Source organism: Ambystoma mexicanum, chromosome 7q, assembly GCF_040938575.1.
Source record: "Ambystoma mexicanum isolate Mex_15411 chromosome 7q, UKY_AmexF1_1, whole genome shotgun sequence".
Lineage (NCBI taxonomy): Eukaryota > Metazoa > Chordata > Amphibia > Caudata > Ambystomatidae > Ambystoma > Ambystoma mexicanum.
This window is the reverse complement of record NC_090941.1, coordinates 529,372,205-529,392,771: the sequence shown is the minus strand read 5'-3', so window position 1 is coordinate 529,392,771 and position 20,567 is coordinate 529,372,205. Positions and strand designations below refer to the sequence as shown.

At 43.8% G+C, this 20,567-nt stretch overlaps 1 protein-coding gene across 3 annotated transcripts in view; it reads right to left on the bottom strand.

The window, feature by feature from the left end:
• The window catches only part of ERICH6B (glutamate rich 6B), a 2,074,788-nt gene that overhangs the window by 41,226 nt on the left and 2,012,995 nt on the right, over nucleotides 1-20,567 (bottom strand). For 2 of the 3 annotated variants that reach the window (XM_069640454.1, XM_069640455.1), the window contains one exon: nucleotides 10,882-11,110. The exons of the other annotated variant lie outside the window; for it this stretch is intronic. In XM_069640454.1, coding sequence (XP_069496555.1) covers nucleotides 10,882-11,110 — 229 coding nt within the window. The remainder of the gene's footprint in view (nucleotides 1-10,881; nucleotides 11,111-20,567) is intronic. 3 annotated transcript variants of the gene reach the window in all.

Below are 20,567 nucleotides of genomic sequence, written 5' to 3'. Positions count from 1 at the left end.
CTGAGACCTGGATAGAAGGGCAGCACGTACATTTTTTAATTGGAGAAGTGTAAATGTTTCCACAAATATACAAATATGACCAAGCATAGTAAGGGAGCTGGATCCAAACAAGCACAGTTCTGAGGGAGAGGGGATTTGTCCTCGCAAGAAATTTTGAATAATAATGGGTTCAAATTGTGTATTTTACAGCACACCTTCTGTGGTTTAAAAGTTAAACTGTCGGCAATCTGTTTATTAGGGTTACTCAAAAAAAATCCAATAGGTGCAAGTAAGCATGAGTGCACAGGATCATTTTCAAACACATTTTCATGATGCATTCTTCCACAATATATGGCAGTATACAAATGTGTTCATGCTGGCTGCCCATACATGCCAATGCTGGCTGCCTCAATGTATGCCAGTATTCCCCTGCAAGAACATACTCACGATTGCCTTGTTAATAATGCCAGTAATGATACTATAAGAAAGCATGTCTATGCTGCCTCTGCCAATATATGCCAGTATCCTTCAAAAATAATGAACTTCTGTTGGCTTTGCTAGTAAATATGCCATGCTACTATAAGAAAACATGTCCAGAATCGTTACCTCAATTCAGGCCTGTATAGCCACATAGGAACACTCATCATGTTGGCTTTACCTTTGATGCCCAGCAAAAAGTGCCATGCTTTAGTAAGACAACATGTTCAGACTGGCTGCACCAATAGAGGCCATAATAGCTATGCAAGAACACTCTTCATTTTGACTTTATCCTTGATGCCAGTAGAAAAATGCCATGCAACAGTAAGCAAATATATCCAGACTGGGTGCACCAATGTAGGGCAATATAGCCATGTAACAACAATTATCATGCTTTGCTTTAGCCTGGATATCCAGCAGAATATGCCATACCATAGTAAGAAAATATGTATATGTCCAGACTGGATCTATTAATGTAGGCCAGACTATCAATGCAATAACAATGATCATGTTTACTTTACTCTTGATGCCCAGTAACACATGCCATGCCACAGTTAGAAAACATATCCAGACTGGCTGCACCAATGTAAGCCTATCTATCCGTGTAATAACATTTATGTTTGTTTTACCCTCGATCCCCAGTAAATAATGCCATGCCACAGTAAGAAAATATGTCCAGACTGGCTGCATCAATGTAGACCTGTCTGGCCACATAATAACATGTATCATATTTGTTTTACCATTGATGCCCAGTAATAAATGGCATGCCACAGTAAGCAAATATATCCAAAGTGGTTGCACCAATATGCCAGTCTAGCTACCTTATGACATATCACATTTGCTTTATTCTTCTTGCACCATATAAAATGCCCTGCCACAGTAAGAACATATGCCCAAACTGGATGCACCAACTAAGGCCAGTTTAGTCATGTAATAACTCTTTTAATGTTTGCTATATCCATGAAACAGTAAAACATACCATGCCATAGTAGAAAGATATATCCAAACTGGCTTCACAAATGTAGGTCAGTCTAGCCACATAGTAACACTTATCATGTTTGTTTTACCTTTGATGCGCAATAAAGAAAATGCCATGCCACAGTAAGAAAATATGTCCAAACTTGCTGCACGAATGGAGACCAGTGTAGCCATGTAATAACACTTATATTTGCCTTACCATCCATGCCTGGTAAAAAATGCCAAGGTATGTATATATATCCAGACTGGCTCCTGCACAACACAAGCACACCCACATTCATACAGCATATACTAGCTCATACACTCTCTCATTCACCCACGCACAAATACAGAATACGCTTGCTCATTCACATGCACACCCATGTAGCCTACATATACTCTCTCATTCACTGATACAGCATACCCTCGCTCATTCACATTTGCACCAATAACACTCTCTCACTCACAAATGCACTTACAGATACAAACTCATGCATGCACACATACACAAATACATTCAGAATTTGTTTTTCTTACCTGCAGCCCCATACGGACTCTGCTTGTCTTGATCCCACAAACCACAAAGGCCCCCTTGCTCTTGTGCAACATAAAATAGCAAGCAGGGAGAGCTTCCTGATTCCAGCACATATGCGGTGGAGCTTAAACTCCTCATTATACCACCAAAGGCCATATGAATATGCAATGTGGTGCAGGAGTGCCCCAATGCACATTCAGGCCCACAGTACCTCAGCGTTTATCCCCAGTGGGCCATGCAAGGCTGGAGAAGCAAAACACCCCCAGGATTGCATGAAACATTGGCCATGCATGCTGGAATACTAGAACTGTCAGAGGGAATCCATATTTGCCTATACTGTTTAAAGCCAGCCCAGGAGCCCTCAGTGTTTTCATTGGGCTCTCTTGGCTCGCCCATACTGACTGATGGGTTAGTGATCCGTCGCCCATTATGGACAAGCTTCCCCTGCATGGAGAGAGAGGTCATCAGCGCTTGTGTGGCAAGCCAACACAAAATATGAAATAAGTTGGGAGAGGTGGTTGTTATTTGTTTGTTTGTTAGTTTATTTTATTTATATAGCGCTCCAGACCCGGAGGTAGAAGGGCGCATAAGTAAGCGGTTACAGGGTGGCATATATACATTTCCATAATCCAACCAAGTGGGATATGTGCAGATTCCAATACATATTCAGAACATTAATATTTACAATTTACAATCAAGATTAAGCAGTGTGTCGTATATTTGGGTGGCTAGCAGTAGGGAATGGGTATTACATTTTGGTCAGTAGCCAGTCAATAACATGTTTCCGAAAAATCTGAAATGACTCGATGGTTTTTATGTTGAGTGGTAGAGTGTTCCAGAGTTGGGAAGAAAGTACTGAGAAACTGGTGCCACCAGCTCTTTTTAAGGAGAATATAGGTACTGTTAGGCAGAGAGTGTTGAAGATCTTGTGGTTCTGTTGGTAGGTTTCATAGTGAATCTATTGGTGAGATATGGTGGGGCTAGGTGGTTTAAAGCCTTGTAAGTAAGGCAGAGAGTTTTCAGGTCTATTTTTTGTCTTATGGACAGCTACTTGCATGACTTTCTGATATCGGAAATATGCTCAAGCTTGGGGATGTTTAAGCGCTGCTCATAGTGCATTATTTTGGAGCACTTGAAGTTTGGAGATTATGGTTTGGTTGGCACCTAGGTACATACTGTTGCAGTAGTCAAGTTTGGACTGTATGAGGGCTCTGGCAAGAGCAAGTCAGCTATTGGGGGATAGGAAGGGTCTACTGGCCCTGATCAGCTTGCCGGTGTAAGCAGTGGCTGAGGCGGTCATATTGATTTGTTTGGCGAGATTGGTGTTGGCATCAAGGTAGAAGCCTAGGGTTTTTACACTTTTAACAATGGGGATAGTGTTGCCATCAATGAGGATGTTGTTGTAGCTGGGACTCAACTTGGACAAGTTACTAAGAGAGCCGACAAGGAGAAGCTCTGTCTTCTCATCGTTCAGGCATAGACTATGTGTAGCCATCCATGCCTGAATGATGGAGAAGATTTCATTAATCCGGGTGACGTCCTTGTTGTAGTTGCCTGAGATGGTAAGGAGTATCTGGGTGTCGTCTGCATAGTTGGTGTAGACGACGCCCAGACGGTCCAGTTTGTCAAATAGGGGTTTTGTAAATATATTGTAGAGCGTGGGGGAGACGCAGAAGCCTTGTGGGACTCCGCATGTGATGGGGATGGTGTCTGCTGCCGCTGTTGTGGAGAAGACCCTCATAGTTCTGTTCGCCAAGAAGGATTGTATCCATGTGGTGGCGGACGCGGAGAAGTGAGCCGCGGTGGTTAAGTGGCTGCACAGGGTTTCGTGATCAACTAGATCGAACGCTGCTGACAGGTCTAAGAGGAGTAGGATGGCAGCATTACCTTTGTCCTTAATTTCATCAATTTGACTTTTGAGGTCAACAAGGGCAGTTTCTGTTCCATGTTGTGGTCTTAAGCCAGATTGACGTATACCAAGCAGTTGGTTAGATTCCGGGTGTTCTTGAATCTGGAGGTAAGCCACTCTGTCCAGTATTATTAGCAGGAAAGATACAGTGGTGATGGGCCTGTAGTTGGTGGGTATGGCCGGGTCAAGTGGTTGTGTTCATGCTTAAAAGAATGGAAGGCAGCGGGACCCCTGAAAGGTTCCACACTCCACCGTTGACCCGAGGGAGTGAAAGTTGAGCAGTATAGCAGCTGAGCATCTAACCTCCAAAAATGATCTCACTCTATTAGAACTGTGAGAAAATTCTAACATCTGACAGTCATGGAAAAAGTGTATTGCACACTACTGAGAGCTATCACAATGTCAATAAAGTTGTTTCAATAATAGAATTTCCAGGTGTTTAGCCATAGTGGGGAGAATGGTAATGGGTCTAAAGTTGGATAAAGTGGAGGGATCCAGCGAGGCAAATCTTTAAAAATCTCTGTAATTCAGGGAAAAGATATTATGCACAAAATGGAAAAACCCATACTGGAAGATGACTGTTGGGTGGTTTAGTGAGATTGATTTTCTTGAAGAATTGCTAAACAATGCTAGATTTTCAAGTGTAGAAATGCTAAATGTGGGATAATTCGATCTTGCCTAGGAATGTGGTATGATACATTTGAGGTCAAATTGTGTTTAACAGTCACACTATTAGCCACTTTTATTTTATAAAATGTCTTCCTAAAATAAAGTGGCTAGGTTTTCAACCAGGTCGATGGGTGTTAAGAAGGCAGATTGGAGCACCATAGCATAGGTACGTTTAGTGATGCAATCAGACAGTTGTCAGGTGCTGTTCCTGGCCGATTCAATGTTTTTGGTTCAAAGGATTTGTTCAGCAGCCCAAATAGATTGGTTGCCAATATCTTAGTTCTGTAAAATATTATATATTCTAAGTCCTGGTGTTTTATTTACATTCTTTCTGTATGTCTATGGGTTTTTTTCAGTTGCTGTAATTGCAGGGCCTTGCTAGTTTCCTATCTGTAAGAGCATAGAGGATTGGTCTGGTCAATGCCATTCCTAATCATGGATGAAAGGGTGTCCAGACATGGCTGACTTCATCTAGCTGGCCAGTTAGACCTTAGGATAGTCCAACAGTCGTCCAGTATTGTGGGTTCGAAAAATGTTGTGGCTGTTTTCAGAATTTCTTGTGGTTTGGGAGCATTGTCAATGGCAGTCGATTTGACATTTAGAGTTCCAGAGATGAGAAAATGGTCTGGCCATACCTGCTGATCAGGAGCGACTGTGGCAATGACAAAGAACCTAATGCAGACTACATATAGGGTATAACTCTTGATATGCTTGGCTCCTGAAATAAATTGTGTCACTATGCGTTTTAAGAAATGTCAAGCTATTCTGTCATTATGGTCATTTATCCATAGATAAAGATCCTTGATCAACTATGTAAATGCGCCACCTCATGCGTTTCTGCTAATGAAGTCTAGGAGATCCATTAAAAGACTACATTTGTTCCAGGGGAACTTTAGCAAAAGATTAACACTAAGCAGATTGAGATAATGAATTGCGGGGGAACTGCCACGTGTTCACAGAGAGAGAAGTAAGATGTTTTTTAGAGAAGATCTCAAATGGGATCAAAACATGAATATCTCATTCAATTCTGGATAGTCTATGTGCTCTAAGCATGAGGAAGGCTGGGGGTGTATATTGTATTTATTTATTGTGCATTTGTAAGGCACTTATACATCAAGTAAGTTGTGTTTCAAAGCGCCCACAGGGCAACAGAGAGGGAACGTAAAACAAAATATATCATTGAAAGATAGAGGTGGACCTACTAGGCCTTGAGAGCATTCAGAACGTGCAAGTGCAGAGAGAGAGAAGGGAAGAGGGAGTGCAGGGGGGCAAAATGTTGGGTGTATCCAGAGGGAAGTGCAGGGGAGTGAGCAGCTGTAAGTGCCTAGTTGAGAGGTGAGCTGTAAATAAATAAGTGCAGGCCTGTGGTGGCATAGACCAGTGGGTGCCAAGGCAAGTGCTGGGAGCGGGCGGACACTGAAGGTGATTGGGTGTGGGAGACCAGGGCCCAAGCGGACATGTAATGGCCCTGGTCATCAATCTCAGCAGCTGCGGGGTTTAGTAGAGGAGGGAGGAAGGGAAGGAGGAGGTGAAAAGGAAAGTCTTGAGGAGTTTCCGGAATTTGAGGAGATCCGGGTCAAGAGGAAGAGGGAGGGGGAGGTTGCTCCATAGGACAGAGCCTGCTGAGCAGAGGGATTGGCCACCAGCTCGCAATTTAGTGAAGCGCTTGACACACAGAGAGTTGGTGCCGGAGAAAAGTAAATATCTGGAAGGAGAGTATTTAGTGAGAGCAAGTTATAGATCACGTGGTCTCCTGCCATAGACAACCTTATGGATGATGCAGAGGGATTTGAATTGGATCCTTGCAGCAACCGAAAGACAGTGGAGAGCTTTTAGGGCTGGAGAGATGCAGTGCCTGGGCTTGAGGCCAAGGATAAGTCTTGCAGCCCTGTTCTGGATTAGCTGGAGGGGTCGTAAGTAAGAAGAGGGTAGATTAAGGAAAAGGTTATTGCACTAGTCTAGCCTAAAGAGAGCCAGAGCTCTAGAGACATTGAGCTTCTGGGGGAAATTGAGGAAAGGAAGAATTCCTTTAAGGAGGTAGAGTTGAAAGTGGGACTTCTTGTCAAGGTCCTGAATGTGAGGGAGGAAGGATAGAGAGGAGTCGAAGATGACTCCAAGGTTTCTGGCTTCAGATAAAGGAGAAGGGGGAGAGCCCATAGAAGACGGCCAGAGTAAGGGGAAGAAAGAGGGAGCATGAGTCCCAATATGAGTGATCTCAGTCTTGCTGGGGTTGAGACATAGATCAATGGAGGTACACCAGGACTGGGTGGCAGTTAGGCAGTCAGGAATGATAGAGGCAGTCAGGAATGATAGCAGAAGTAAGAAGAGTGTGTCAGAGGGACGTTTGAAGAAGAGTTGTGTGTCATTTGCATACCACTAGTAGTTAGGGGAGATTGTGGAAATGAGGTGTGCAAGTGGTGCAAGATAGGTGTTAAAGAGCCAGGGAGGAAGGTTGGAGCCCTGGGGGACACCGCAGGTGGAGGTAGAGGTGGGAGAGGAGAAAGAGCCCAGAATAACCTGCTATTGCATGTTCATCCACCTCTGATATCCAGGTCTGAGAGAGAAAGGAAGTCATAATGACGATCAATAGGCAAGTGCCTGATCCTTCATCTGAGTGACAGCTGATAAACCCCAATGTAGAAAATGTCCTTCTCTCCTTAATGCCTGTTGAATTTGATAATCCTCACCTCTTCATAGCACAAGAGGGTAACTAGATTTAATTGGAAAGGCCTGTGTAAGCTGCTAATGAAGTCAGGGGGTAACCTTAATTCTCTTCTCACATTCATGCGACTAATCAGGAGTAGAAGAAACGCCTCGTTAGTGAGTAAACATATCCCATTTCGAGCTTGCATCTCCGTGCATGATTGGGTGCAAATAGGCATTTTACTTGACTCTTTGCACAAACTAACTGAAACAAGCTTACCATGGGAAGGACGTTTCTTTTGTTGGTTCTTCGCAGCACCCTCTCTCCTCTAACAACATCACATGTGAACGTGCTGATGGGCGCCAGAGGAGAAGTTGACCCAGTGGCTGTTGGGACTTTTAGTTGTATATTTATTCTTCTCTTTGTAACTTCCCTTGCTCCAAGCACTTGAAACAGTAGCTCCTATAGATGCGGATTGGGTCATGGCTTCATCAAAGCCCAGAAGATAAGGTGTGTCTGAAAGAGTTTACGAGAGACTGGAAGCCAATCTATTGTCCCATAGATACAGTGTTTTGATTGGCCAAGTTTTTCCTACCTCTTTTGTGAAAGTATAATAACAAAGTACTTCTGCTCAGAAAACAGTGCCATTTCTGCTGCATGTACCTTTCTCCTCCACATATACTCACTTTCATGATTGCAACTGATGGCATGTTTCTTGGGTCTGTTTCTTGCATGTTTTCTACTCTACTGGATTAGGACTTTGGTACATCATGGGTGGGAAGTGTAGAAGGCTTGGGCACTCAATAGCACAATCCTGATTGCAGACCAAGTGGCTCATACCAATACTGGGTGAGAACATGGGCTCAATAACTGTGGCCCATAGGGATATCAGGTGAAGAACACACAAACTCAAATCTAGGGAGAATCTACGCACAGTGACAGGGCAAACCTTGCCTTTGATGTGAGACCTTAATTCAGAGTTAGGGAAAAGTCTTGAAGCTACAGCCATATCTATGGAACGGGTATGTGTATTGGTATTTATTTGTATTTATAGAGTGCTTTTACCAAAACGCATTGACAGTATAAACATCAAGAATGGTACAACATTACAATGAAGGGTATGGAGAAGACATAACATCAGTGATTAGGCATGAGTCAAAGACTGAAGCAAATGGGTCTTTAGCTGAGTCCTGAAAATATTATAAGCGGAAAAAGAGTTTGGGTGACAGAAGCGTGAATGATCGAAAACGAGAAGAGGCACACAGTGGTTTCTGGACAGATAGAAGAAAGAGGGACACCAGAGAACAGAGATAGCAAAGATTTGTAGACTAAACCAAGGAGGTGAATGAAAAGAAAGAAGTCAAAGGAGGAGCCGAGATGAGAGAAGGAGTGATTGAGGAATAAGGGGGGAGCCATAATAGTAAATGAATGACAGAGTTAAAGATAGAGCGCAAGAGAGCAAGATGAGAGGAGGTAAGAACAGACCAGCAGTTAAGTGGGGAGAAGACTAAGGAGTAAATCAGAAGCTTAGTAGCCCAGAAGGAAAGAAATGGTTGGGCATAGTGATGATTGTAAAGATGATAGCAAGCAGAACGAGCTGTTGAAGAGATATGGAGAGAGGAGAGAGAAGGGTCAAACGTGACCCCAGGATTGCAAGGGGGAGAAAGGGATGATAGATGATGGAAAAGAAATACCAGATTGGAAGGTAAATGATGAATAGGAGGATGAGGGCAAGTAGAGGACTTCAGTCTTGGAAGGGTTGAGATGGAGAAAGAGGGATGCCATCCATGTTTTGACCACAGAAAGACAAGAAGAAACGGTGTCCTGAAGAGAGGGAGAAAAAGAAAAAAAGAATGAGTACCATCAGCTTTAAAGTGACATGAGAGATTAAAAGAACTGATGAGTTCTGATAGGGGAATATTATACAAGGAGAAAAGGAGGCCGAGGACAGAACCCTGAGGGACCACAAAGAGAAGCGGGAGGGAGGAGGAGAGTTGTCCATCTCAGGAGACTGAGTAACATTTTTTAGAAAGATAGGCTTCAAACCACCATAGGATAGATCCAGAAAGACCCAGAGAAGAAAGGGAATATGGGAGACCAGGGTGATCTACAGTGCCAAAAGCGGTGGAAAGGCTGAGGATAGTAAGGGTAGAAGACAGTTTGTTGTGCCGAACAGAGTGAAGTGCGTTGGATACATGTAGAAGAGAAGACTCCGTGGAGTGGGCATGACGGAAGACAGATTGAAGTGAGGGGAGAAGAGAGTGAAGGTGCAGATGAGATAAAATCTGAGAGCATACAACCCTCTCAAGAAGTTTAGACAGGAAGGGAAGGAGAGAGATTGGACGAAAGTTAGAGGACAAGGAACAGGAATGATAACAGCATGCTTAAAAGAAGATGGGAAAGCAAAAGAAATCAGAGACAGGTTGATGAAAACCATGAGACGGAATAAAGGACAGATAGATAGAAGAAATTAGGGAAGAAGGGTTGGGATCTAAAGGGGCGGCAGTAGGGTGAGCATGCGCCAAATAGAAGGAGGCATCAGAATCAGCAAGGAGGGTAAAAGAGGATAAGGAGGGAGGTGCAGTGGAAGAGGGAGGAGTGCAAAGAGCAGAGACAGCAGGTGAGAAGTGCGAAGAGCAAGGGGGAGTGGAGACAGCAAGAGGTGAGGGACCAGAGGGGGGTACAGGGAAGGAAGAGCGCAATGATGTGACTTTAGAGGTGAAGAAGTCAGCAACATCGGTGGCTGAAAAGTTTAGATGAGAGTGCAGGGTTAGGAGGACGAGGACAGAGAATAGAATTAAGTAGCTGAAAAAGACGGCATGGGTCGTTTTGATTGATTTTGCTCATCCTGGAGAATTCTCACTTAATACATGTTTAGGAATCATTGGGCCTCATTCCGAGTGTGGCGGTCTGGAAATAAGGGTGCCGGTCACACTCTAGCGGCACCCTTTCCAAACCCCCACACTCCAGCTCTGCCTTCCTGGGCCGTTGCGCCCAGCAGGTCTGACCTGCCAGGCACAACGGTCCTGGTTGGCGGAGTTGTCACAGAAGCACCGGCACCATTAGCAACGGTGCCGGTGCTTCCGTGTCCCCATTCCTATGGGATTCCTATGGGAATGGGGACTTACACTTTCCACAGCCTGATATCCCGTGCCGTCGGGACTTGTAATGTAATGTAGTGTATATCAGCTGGCAGAACGGTGTTACGGGTTTGGTGGAAACTGCCGGTAGCACCGGCAGGGTTACCGCCGAACTAGTAATGAGGCCCATTATCTTACATTTACAACAGGCAAATGCAGTGAAAATTTGACTTGCCACTAATGCTGTTGCGCATGTGCTAATGCAAAATTAATATGTGTGTCTTCAAATTTACCGTGAAGAGTCCCTGATGCTTAACTGGACCATATAACCTAACACATGAATTGGATAAGATGAATAATTGTCTTGTGATGAAAAAAGTTATTTTTATCCCACGACTTCATGCCAATCAGTAATCATTAAAAGTGCATCTCAGTCCATAATTGGTCTATTACAGAAGAAATATATTCACAGTTATTCATCAAACTGAATAAGCACAGTTCATCAGATTCTCTATGATAGAAACCTGACCCAATTGTTTCTGGCAGTTGGATGCCCAACATTGTAGAAATCCAATCCCAGCCTGCACAGGCCATCCCACAATATACTGTTATTTACTTTCTGTGGACCTACCCTTAGCTTGGCCCCCACGTTAAACTTGATGCCGGTCCTCTTGGTAGAGAATGTCAGCTGTATCTGATCTTGCGATGAGATGCGAATCTCAATACGAGGGTTGACCTGCACGTTGATGGGCTGGAATGGAGGAGCATGAATGTGGCTCTCAGCATCCTGCCACGACCAGTGTTTCAGCTGGGTTCCATTCTTAGTAAAGAGAGTCCCGCCGCTGGGATCCAGATTCACCCTGCACAAAGATCCCACAGTTTTGTGTCATTGCTGTGGAAAACATGTCACTTAAATCTATATGATATTAATGTTTCTTATAAGGGAGGATATTTGAAATTTTGAGCATAAACACTTACATATCTGAGAGAAACAGTTATTTGTTAACTATTACGTATCTGCTGCCACCATGACACACTCACCAACCTTCAGTGGGCCACATTGCATATCAAACTTCGATCTTTCATGCAAAACAACCATAAATGCACCTCACACCTGTCACATCACCTTTTTTTTAAATTTACATTTGTATTCATTTCCAAAGTATTACATTTTAACAAGTAGAATAATTAAAACATTACAGTACATACAAATGGTACAACAAATATAGACAGAACAGGATTAGCAGGACAAGCACAAGTCCAACCATCAGATAATCTCTTCAAACCTCCCCCATATTCCCTCATACAGTTTCACCTTCCTTTTTTGCCCGGAATTATCATCTCCAACAATTACTTTTTACGTCCATGCAGAAGTGCTTGGAGCAGTGACAGATCTCCAGTCTATCAGAATAATTTCTTTTGCCAACAGTGTAACCCTAAAAAACCAGCAGTTTTCTGGGTACCCCAACTCATCCAAGCAGGTGTCATTCCCCAATGTTTTAACATATTATTAACAATATGAACATTATTGTTATCAACACTCTGTTCATTGTTCTGATCACCTCCCTCCAAAATGGCCTCACCTTCCAACATTCCCAGATCATGTGGTTGAATGATCCCTCCCTGTGGAAACAGCCTCAGCATTCGTCTGCATCATTCAATCCCCTCGCAAACATCTTAGATGGTGTCCAATAAACATTGTTTAGTATATTCACTTGACATCCTCCATCCCAAATATTCAAAGATGTCAGTGCAACATTTCTACACATCTTCTCCCATTCTACCAAATTCATCTGTGTACCCAAGCAGTCTGACCAAGTCCTGAGTAGTTGCTTATTTGGTTGTTTTAAACTCATCAACAATTTGTATACTCCAGAGGTAGAATGGCCTTTGATGTTATGGTCATTAGATGTCGTTTCAGGGTCTCATCATCCGATGTGTTCAGTTCTCCAAATGCCATGCTCATTTTGCGGTATTCTTCATAGGTGCAACCTTTCAGGTTTCTAGCTTTAAGTAAAGTTTTGAAAGCAATCAATTTATTATCTTTGACCAGGTCTCCGATCCACTGTATACCGCTTAGGAACCATTCAGGCCAGAATAGCAGTTTCCCATCAATTTGTATTCCTATGTTCATCCAAATGGATGACCTCGCTCTAACTGAGCCTTCATCTCCAGTCAATTTTTCCATCTTCTGCCATGTCTTCCTTAGAAAGTCTGTCGCCTTTGACACTGTATATCCTCTAATGTTCCTTGTTGACAGCAGAGCTTCCAGTGACAGAGAGGTGCTCAGACTAGACTCCACTTTCACCTAATCTTCAGGATTTCCCTCTAGGAATAGCAGTAAATGCGTTGCTGAAAATGCGAGATGGTACGCTTCAAAGTCTGTGAAATTATGCAATAAGACATCGATATCCTTGAAATCTTTCTTCTTAATATGCAATGGTAACATAGCTAGCACATAATTGATTTGCGGCGCTGAAGACATTCTAATTGCATTTATTTTTCCACAGAGTGATGATCTCAATTCTTTCCATCGAGCCAATTCAGTCTTCAGTTTTAAGATTTCACCTTTCATATTGACATACACCATTCCATTCACTTCACTAGTCAGCCAGATCCCCAAATATTTTATTTTATCTGGACACCATCGAAACCCAAGGTTCTTGACACATTCACTGGTGCATATAGTCGAGGCTGGCATCACTTCTGATTTTGCCCAATTAATCTTATATCCTGAGAAAGATTAGAAATTCTCTATTTGCTGCATTAGTGCCTTCAACGACGTGTACAGGCTCCGCAGTACTAACAGCATATCATCTGCATACTGCCACACCTTCTGCAACACATCTCCATATTGAACCCCCTTGATGGCTTCATCTTTCTTGAGTCTCACAGCTAATGGCTCCATCACCAGCACGAACAACAAAGGCGACAACACTACCAGGTTCCCCGCACCAGTTTGGATTTACCGGGACCCCATCCATTAGTATTTACAGCTGGCGTCAGTCCTGAGTAGAACAGCGATATCCATTCAATTATTTCCACTCCAAATCCATAGCTTCTCAGCAGTGCAAACAGGTAAGACCACTCAATCCTGTCAAACGCTTTTTCTGCATCTAGCGAGAATACAGCTGCTTCTTGAACTAATTTTTTGCATTCCTCCAGTGTGAGTATCAATTTCCGTATATGTTAGTTGAAGTGCCTCTACCTTTCACAATGCCATACTGATTTGGGTCAATTAGTTTTTCCATGCTTTTCTCAATCCGTAATGAAATCAATTTTGCCAGCACCTTATTGTCAGTATTTATTAGGCTGATTGGCCTATAACTTCACACTGTTGTTTGCAGCTTCCCAGCAATACAGAGATAGAAGCATGTCTGGACGTTATCGGCAAAACACCCCTCCTTCTTGATTCTAATTGGACTTCCAGTAGAAGCTCAAAAACCACCCCACGCATGATTTTATAAAATTCTGCTGGCAGCCCATCTGGACCAGGACATTTCCCACCATTCAAGTGGGATGCTGCATCCATTAGTTCCTCCCCTTAGATTTCAGAGTCCAATTCAGTTCTCATAATTTTCCGGGATCTTCCCTAAATCACAACCGTCTAAATAACTTGTTAGCCTTTCATCATTTGGAAGATCTCGACAGATGTACAGAGCCGAGTAGAAGTCTTGGAATTCTCTGTTTATTTTTGCAGGGTCAAATGTCACCCCCCAGAAGCGTGTTCAATGGCGCTAATGGCACAACCTCTCTCCTGAATCCTCAATCTATGCACCAATAGCCTGTCACACTTTTCTCCCCCTTCATAATAATTACACTTAGTTCTAAAAATTCATCTTGCAGCCTTTTCAGTTAGCATCTTTTCAAGGTGAAATGTTTTGCGAGACAAAGCTTTCCCAGAGTACAATGATGGATTTGACATATACTTCCTCTCCATCTCTAGTATCTCTGGCTGCAATGCATTCTCAATCACTCCTTATCACTTTATTATGCTCACTTGATAGGCCTATCAGCATCCCATGCATATAGTGTTTAAAGGCTTACCATGTTGATATTCCAGAAACCGCTGGAGACCAATTCACTGATAAAAAGAATTCAGCCTCTTTTACAATCTAGTCACCCAATTCATCATCATTCAGCAGTGAATTATTCATTTTCCCGTAGTTTATTTTTGACAATACAAAGGTTAAAGACGCCTCAATCCATAATGGAGCGTGATCAGATATTAGTATCTGCATGCAAAATATTTTGTGTATAATGACCAGCAACTAAAAGCATATACATTCTAGAAAAAAACATTGTAATATTTCAAGTGGTATGTATGCCTCTTAACAGTGGGATTAATCAATCTCCATACATCTATAAAGTGGAACTCACCAATTAAGGCTTGCAATGACATATGATTTTCACCCATGCAGTTTGTCGTAGCCCCTGTTCAGTCTATACATGGATCCATAGTTTCATTGAGTTCCCCGCCCAGAATCAACTCGGCTTGCCCAGCTTCTTGCAAAAACTGGGCAAGAGATTTAAAAAAGGAGCCATTCCCCCCCATTTCGTGCATAAACATTGCATACCCCTATAATAGAGTCCTGGATCTTTAGTTTGACAAAGATAATTCACCCTTCATCATCCTTTTAGTTTGAGAGTACTGTTAAGGGCAAACCTTTTCTAAAAAGGATACAAATCCCTCTCGAAGGAGTAGACCAAGCCTACCCACCCTTGAATAGATCCACATTAGAGTCCACCAAAAAGGTCTCTTGTAGAAGGGCTACATCTGCTTTCAATCTATCTTTTATTCATATCATTAACTCTGTTGACATTCCATGAAATCACCTTTAGACTGAGCTTAACCTGAGATGACATTCTTAAAAGTTTGTTTCCCCTGCCCGACTGACAAAACCAGACAGACAAACAAAAACAAACATGCAATTAACAACAGAAAAACACCAAACCACTTCCTGACTTTATCATACCAGGCTGCGAAGCCCCACACAGCTACAATTATGCTTAAAACTATTCTAAACCCTGCCCTCTCCCCTCATAATTCACCACAATAAATAATCTAAAGAGCTACGTCTCCAAACTTAACACCTCTTATGCACCCCATCACTCCAAATATCTTGCCCAGTTTATCGAAATTGTAAACCTATAATTCCCTATTAGTGGTTGTGTGATCCAAAACCAAACCATTGACTGGCCTGTGCTCGTAGGGGCATATCAAACCCCTTTCCAACTATGCCAATTCACTTCTATCAACCCGTCTCCAGCTTTGTTCCTAAAATCAGTGAAGGGTGTGATGAAGCCATCTACCAGATCCAAATGGAAGTCAAATAAGAGTACAGTAACATTCCCCAAAAATTCTTTAGTACCCTAACTTTGCCCTGTATGGTGTATTTACTAAAGTGATTATTGGGCCACCGCCAAATATACCATGTTCCAAGTAGTCTGCGATGGGAAGAACACAGTGCAATAATAGTCTAAAACTTTTTAAAAATCCGAAAGCATTAAGCAATGTGTTTGGTACACTGCATTATCTTCACCTCTCCATTAGTATTATTATTTGAATGCTAAATGTCATGTTCATTCAACCTTCCAACTCTAAATATGTAGAGTCCATATGAATGAGCGTTGGGTCTTTCATCCGCGGATACAGTAATGTCCCCAACTATTTGCCTCCCATCTGAATTGCACCCAGAGTTGTATAGTGATGGAAGCCTATTTGCCAGAACATGGCTGTTGAAATAGTTATATTGCGGATTTCTGAACAATGTGTATTTCGTCTGTCCCACGTTAGTCTTCACTTGACGCACCGCAACATTACATGGCACCTCTGTACTGCACCAACCGTAATTGCCAAAATTATCCATGCTTCTAAGATTTTGATTCAGAACACTGGTGACACTTTAATACTGTCAGGCAACATATGGGGTAATGCTCTATAGTCCCTTACATTAACCTTGAACAGAATGCACCTTCTCACTTAAAAAGGACAGTTATTCAAGAATCAAATATGTGGACTGGTAGATGCAGGTGCAGCCCTATTGTAATCTGTTGAAACATCTTTTTGGCTTAATAATTGTCTTTTCATTCAACTCACCACCGCAAGTATACATCCCTGCAGAGCCAGCGAACAAGTGAATCAGTATTCCAAGACCTAGACTGATTTAACCCCATTTGCATTATTCGGCAATGGCGCTGTTACAGCAGTGCACGTTATATGCGCGTCACTCATCAGAGGCCGAAACCGCTCCGAAAAGGGTGTCAATAAACAATGCAAAATATGCGCTGGCCGCCCTGACTCACTTTATTCTCTGTAATCCACTGAACACCTCTCGAAGGCGACGCGGACACCATCTCTTACCCAGCAATCCCTTCATTGCATGCAGGTTGCATCTTAAAAAGAAGGACCTATATATTTTCACATAGCTCAAGGGAAGCCCCGCTCGTGCAAACAAACTCATAACTTTTAAAGCAAATGTAAACACTGAACAACTGAAACCCCAACGTATCATCCAATAAACTTTAAAAAGCCTTCATTTCGATTTAAATCAAATGTTAGAGTGTACTTAATATATAAATACGAATATAACATTTTCTTTTTTAAAACCATGGCAAGTTAGTCTAACCTAAAACCCTATGGGGGACAAAAAGGTTAACTTAGATCATTCCAAATCAACTTCTATTGATCTATCCTTTAGTCACTGGACTGCCTCAAGAGGGTTCTATGTGCTCCTGGTCCCCTTTTCAAAGAAGATCTTCATAGTGGCTGACTTGGTCAAAATAGCACAGATGTTCTTCTATTTGGATAATGTCTTTGCTTCTTTATAGGCTCTTCTACCCTCCATGATATCCTGTGTGTTGTCTGGATAATTGTTTAGGACTGATCCTTCATAGGAAATGTCCCTTTTCCCCATTGCCGCTCGCAAGATATTCTCTTTGACACTTGACCTGTTCAAAATCAAAATAATGTGACAGGGTTTGCCACTGATGAGTTTGCCCACCCTGTATGCACAATCCAGATCAGCATACCCCACCACCCCATCACCAAAAACTTCCTGAAGGACCTTTAGGCCCCTTTCAGCCAAGCTTTTGTACAGATCCGGATGTTCAGGCAGGCCCAACAGGTGCAAGTACAATTTCCGAGACATCAACTCCAATCTCAGGTTCTGGGTTTTCAGGGAAACACTTCTCTTTGCAGCTCTTTTTAGGCCCTGAAGCTCCCATTAACCTCAGAGGTGGGATGCTTGGTATCTTTCTCCACTTTCTTTACTCTAGACTCCAGATGACTGACTTTGGAAGTAAGATCAGAAAGAGAGAGGCGCATCTCTCTTACATCACAAGCCACTTCAAGTAGTAGGAAATAAATGTCACCAGTTCCAGGAGTCTCTTCCTCGGCATCAGGGAGTTGTTTTGACTGGGGTTTTCAGGGACATCAATCTTTTTCTTGCTCATAATAAGGGTCAAATCAAAACAAAAAATCTTCAAGGCAGGGAGAGAGCAGGAGCTGCTGAGTTAAACTGCTGCCTGATCAACAGACATTGCGGAATCTTTTACACATCACCCTTAACGTTTGGTTCATATAATGATGAAGGTAACACTGTTTCATGTTATCTGCTCTTTCAGCAGAGCATCCTGGTACAGAATATGAATGGCATTCACATCTATATTGAGTACAATTTCAATTGGAATTAGAATCTTTTTTTTTTTTTTAACTTTTATTTTTGTTGGCAGAGGAGAATAGCTTACACAAACATCAGAGCAGCCAAAGGCGACACAATACATTTTCGACTGAGTACAGTGGTACATATGGGTGGAAATATAACGATAGTCATGAATAAAGCATCACGAGGCGTTCAGAGCTGTAATATTTCCTGAAGATGATTGCGATGAGTTGTCCTCCGAGGAGGATGCATCTAGGCTATTGAGATAGCTGTTGAAGGGAGACCAGATGTATTTAGGCCGGGAGTGAGCCGGAAGGGTAGTGAGGTACTCCTCCTCACAGTTCCAAGACCAGGTTAATAAGTTCAACCATTTCTAAAATGTGGGGGGGGGGGGGACTTCCAGCTCTGCAGTACACATTTCTTGGCAATTATGCAGCTCACATTTAACAATTTAGCAGCAGCCCTGGCTCCCTCGGCCTCCCACGCCCCAAACAGAAGGAGTTTATATAATGAGGATACCACCCCGTGGGCCCCTCCCGAGTTGGCGATGTAGGAAATCCCAGGGGAGTTGGGGGGTTCATCAGGGAACTCAGGCCAAGCACTACGGAAAGCAGCTCGGAGTCTGTAAAATTGTAGAAGTTCCAGTGGTGATCCCGAGTGACCGGGCTTCCAGGTCTGTGGTGTTATGAACTGCCCGTCCGGGTAGAAGTCAGTGAGGGCCAGGTATCGCAGGGACTGCCAGTGTCTGGCCAGGGCTATGTCGTTTGTAGGTTCCAACCCGGGGAATCGCCAGGCAGGAAGCCACTTGTAATACGGGTGCTCCTCAGCCCCCATAGCAAATACCTGCCCCCAGGCATGTACCGAGGTTCGGACCGGGTCAATGGGCGAGTCCGGCTCGTATCGTCGATGTAGTATTAAAGACATCATGTTGGTGCCAGACGCTGCAAGGGTCTCCAGCTTGACATGAGGGAGTGGGGGGGGGCAGGGTACCAGTAGGAGGCGAACTGTGCCTGCGCAGCAATCCAGTACCGCAGCATGTCAGGGGCAGTGAAACCACCTTTTTCGTAGGGTAGTGTCATAGCGAGCCATTTTTATGCACGGCCCCTGAGTGCCACAGAAACTGAGCGCACAGCTTGTGCAAGTCTGCAAAGTATTTCTTATCAGGCCAGATAGGTACATTGGTGAATACATACAGCAGTTTAGGAAGTAGTATCATTTTTACCAGTGAAAGTCTACCCGCTAAGGAAAGTGGGAGAGGACGCCAGCGCGTCATCTTGGCTGCAGCCTGTTCTGCCACGGCCAAGTAGTTGTCCGCCAGGAGAGTATCTTTGGCCAGGGACACCTGAATTCCCAGGTATTTAATCCCATCAGGGGACCAGCGGAGCGGGTACTCGGTGGCAGGGGGCGCTGTGGAGCTCATGAGAGGGAAGAGTTCAGACTTGGTGTAATTGATCGTGAAGCCAGAGTATGTCCCGATACGGGTGATGTCGCGCAGGATTGGGTCAAGGTGGTTATTGGGGTCTCTGACAAACAGCAGCACATCATCTGCATAGAGCGAAATCATTTCGGGGGTATCCTGTAGCCATATCCCCTTATGCGAGTGGCGCTCCCTCACAAGGTCCGCCATGGGCTCAATAGCTAAAGCAAACAAGATCGGGGAGAACGGGCATCCCTGACGGGTGCCTCTAAAGAGAGGGATCAGATCGGAAGTTTGGGAGTTGACACGGACCCTGGCCACCGGGGAAGTGTACAGTAACTTAATGTATGCAATCATCCTGGGACCTATGCCCATGGTCTCAAGGACGAGCCCAATGTACTTCCAGGACATCATGTCGAAGGCCTTCTGGGCATCCAAGGTGACTGCAACCGCACTCATCCCCTGATCGATGCGCACCATAACGTTAATGAGGCTCCTGATATTATGGGATGTAGATCTCCCGGGCACAAAGGCTGACTGGTCATCATGCACCATATAGGACATGACAGGCAGGAAGCGGTTAGCTATCACCTTGGCAAACATTTTTGTATCCAAATTCATCAACGAAAGGGGCCGTTAGGCCCTGCATTCATTGCTGGGCTTACCAGGCTTGAGCAGGACCGTGATGACGGGCTCTCGTAGTGTCGGGGGAAGGGATCCTAGCCTGCATGACTCATTCCACACCTCGAGCAGTTCAGGGTCCAGTATTGCTACGTGTTCCTGATCAAACTCAGCCGTTAGCCCGTCGGGGCCCGGTGCCTTTCCTTTAGTAAGACTGGATATGGCCTCCACTATTTCGTTCAATGTAATAGGGGAATCTAATTGGTCTCTAGTGGCAGGGGAGACACATGTGGTAGGAATCTGCTCCAGGAGTTCCCGCATCTGGGAGTCACTATGCTCAGGGGGCAGTAGAAGCCTGTAAATACTTCAAGGATTTGGTGGTCGGACCACTGTAGAACTCCTTGGCTATCTTTGACACAGGTTATTTGGGATTGGCCCCATTCCCCCTTGCCAGTGCGGTCAGTGTTTTGCCGGGTCTGTCACCCTCGCCGTATTTACGTGCTGCTTGTGGGCGACTGAAGTACTGGACTTCCCTTGTGGCGTGTTCATTGAAGATTTTGAGCTCCTCACTAATCTGGGAGAGAACACTTGGGTCAACCGAGGCCGGGTGGGCTC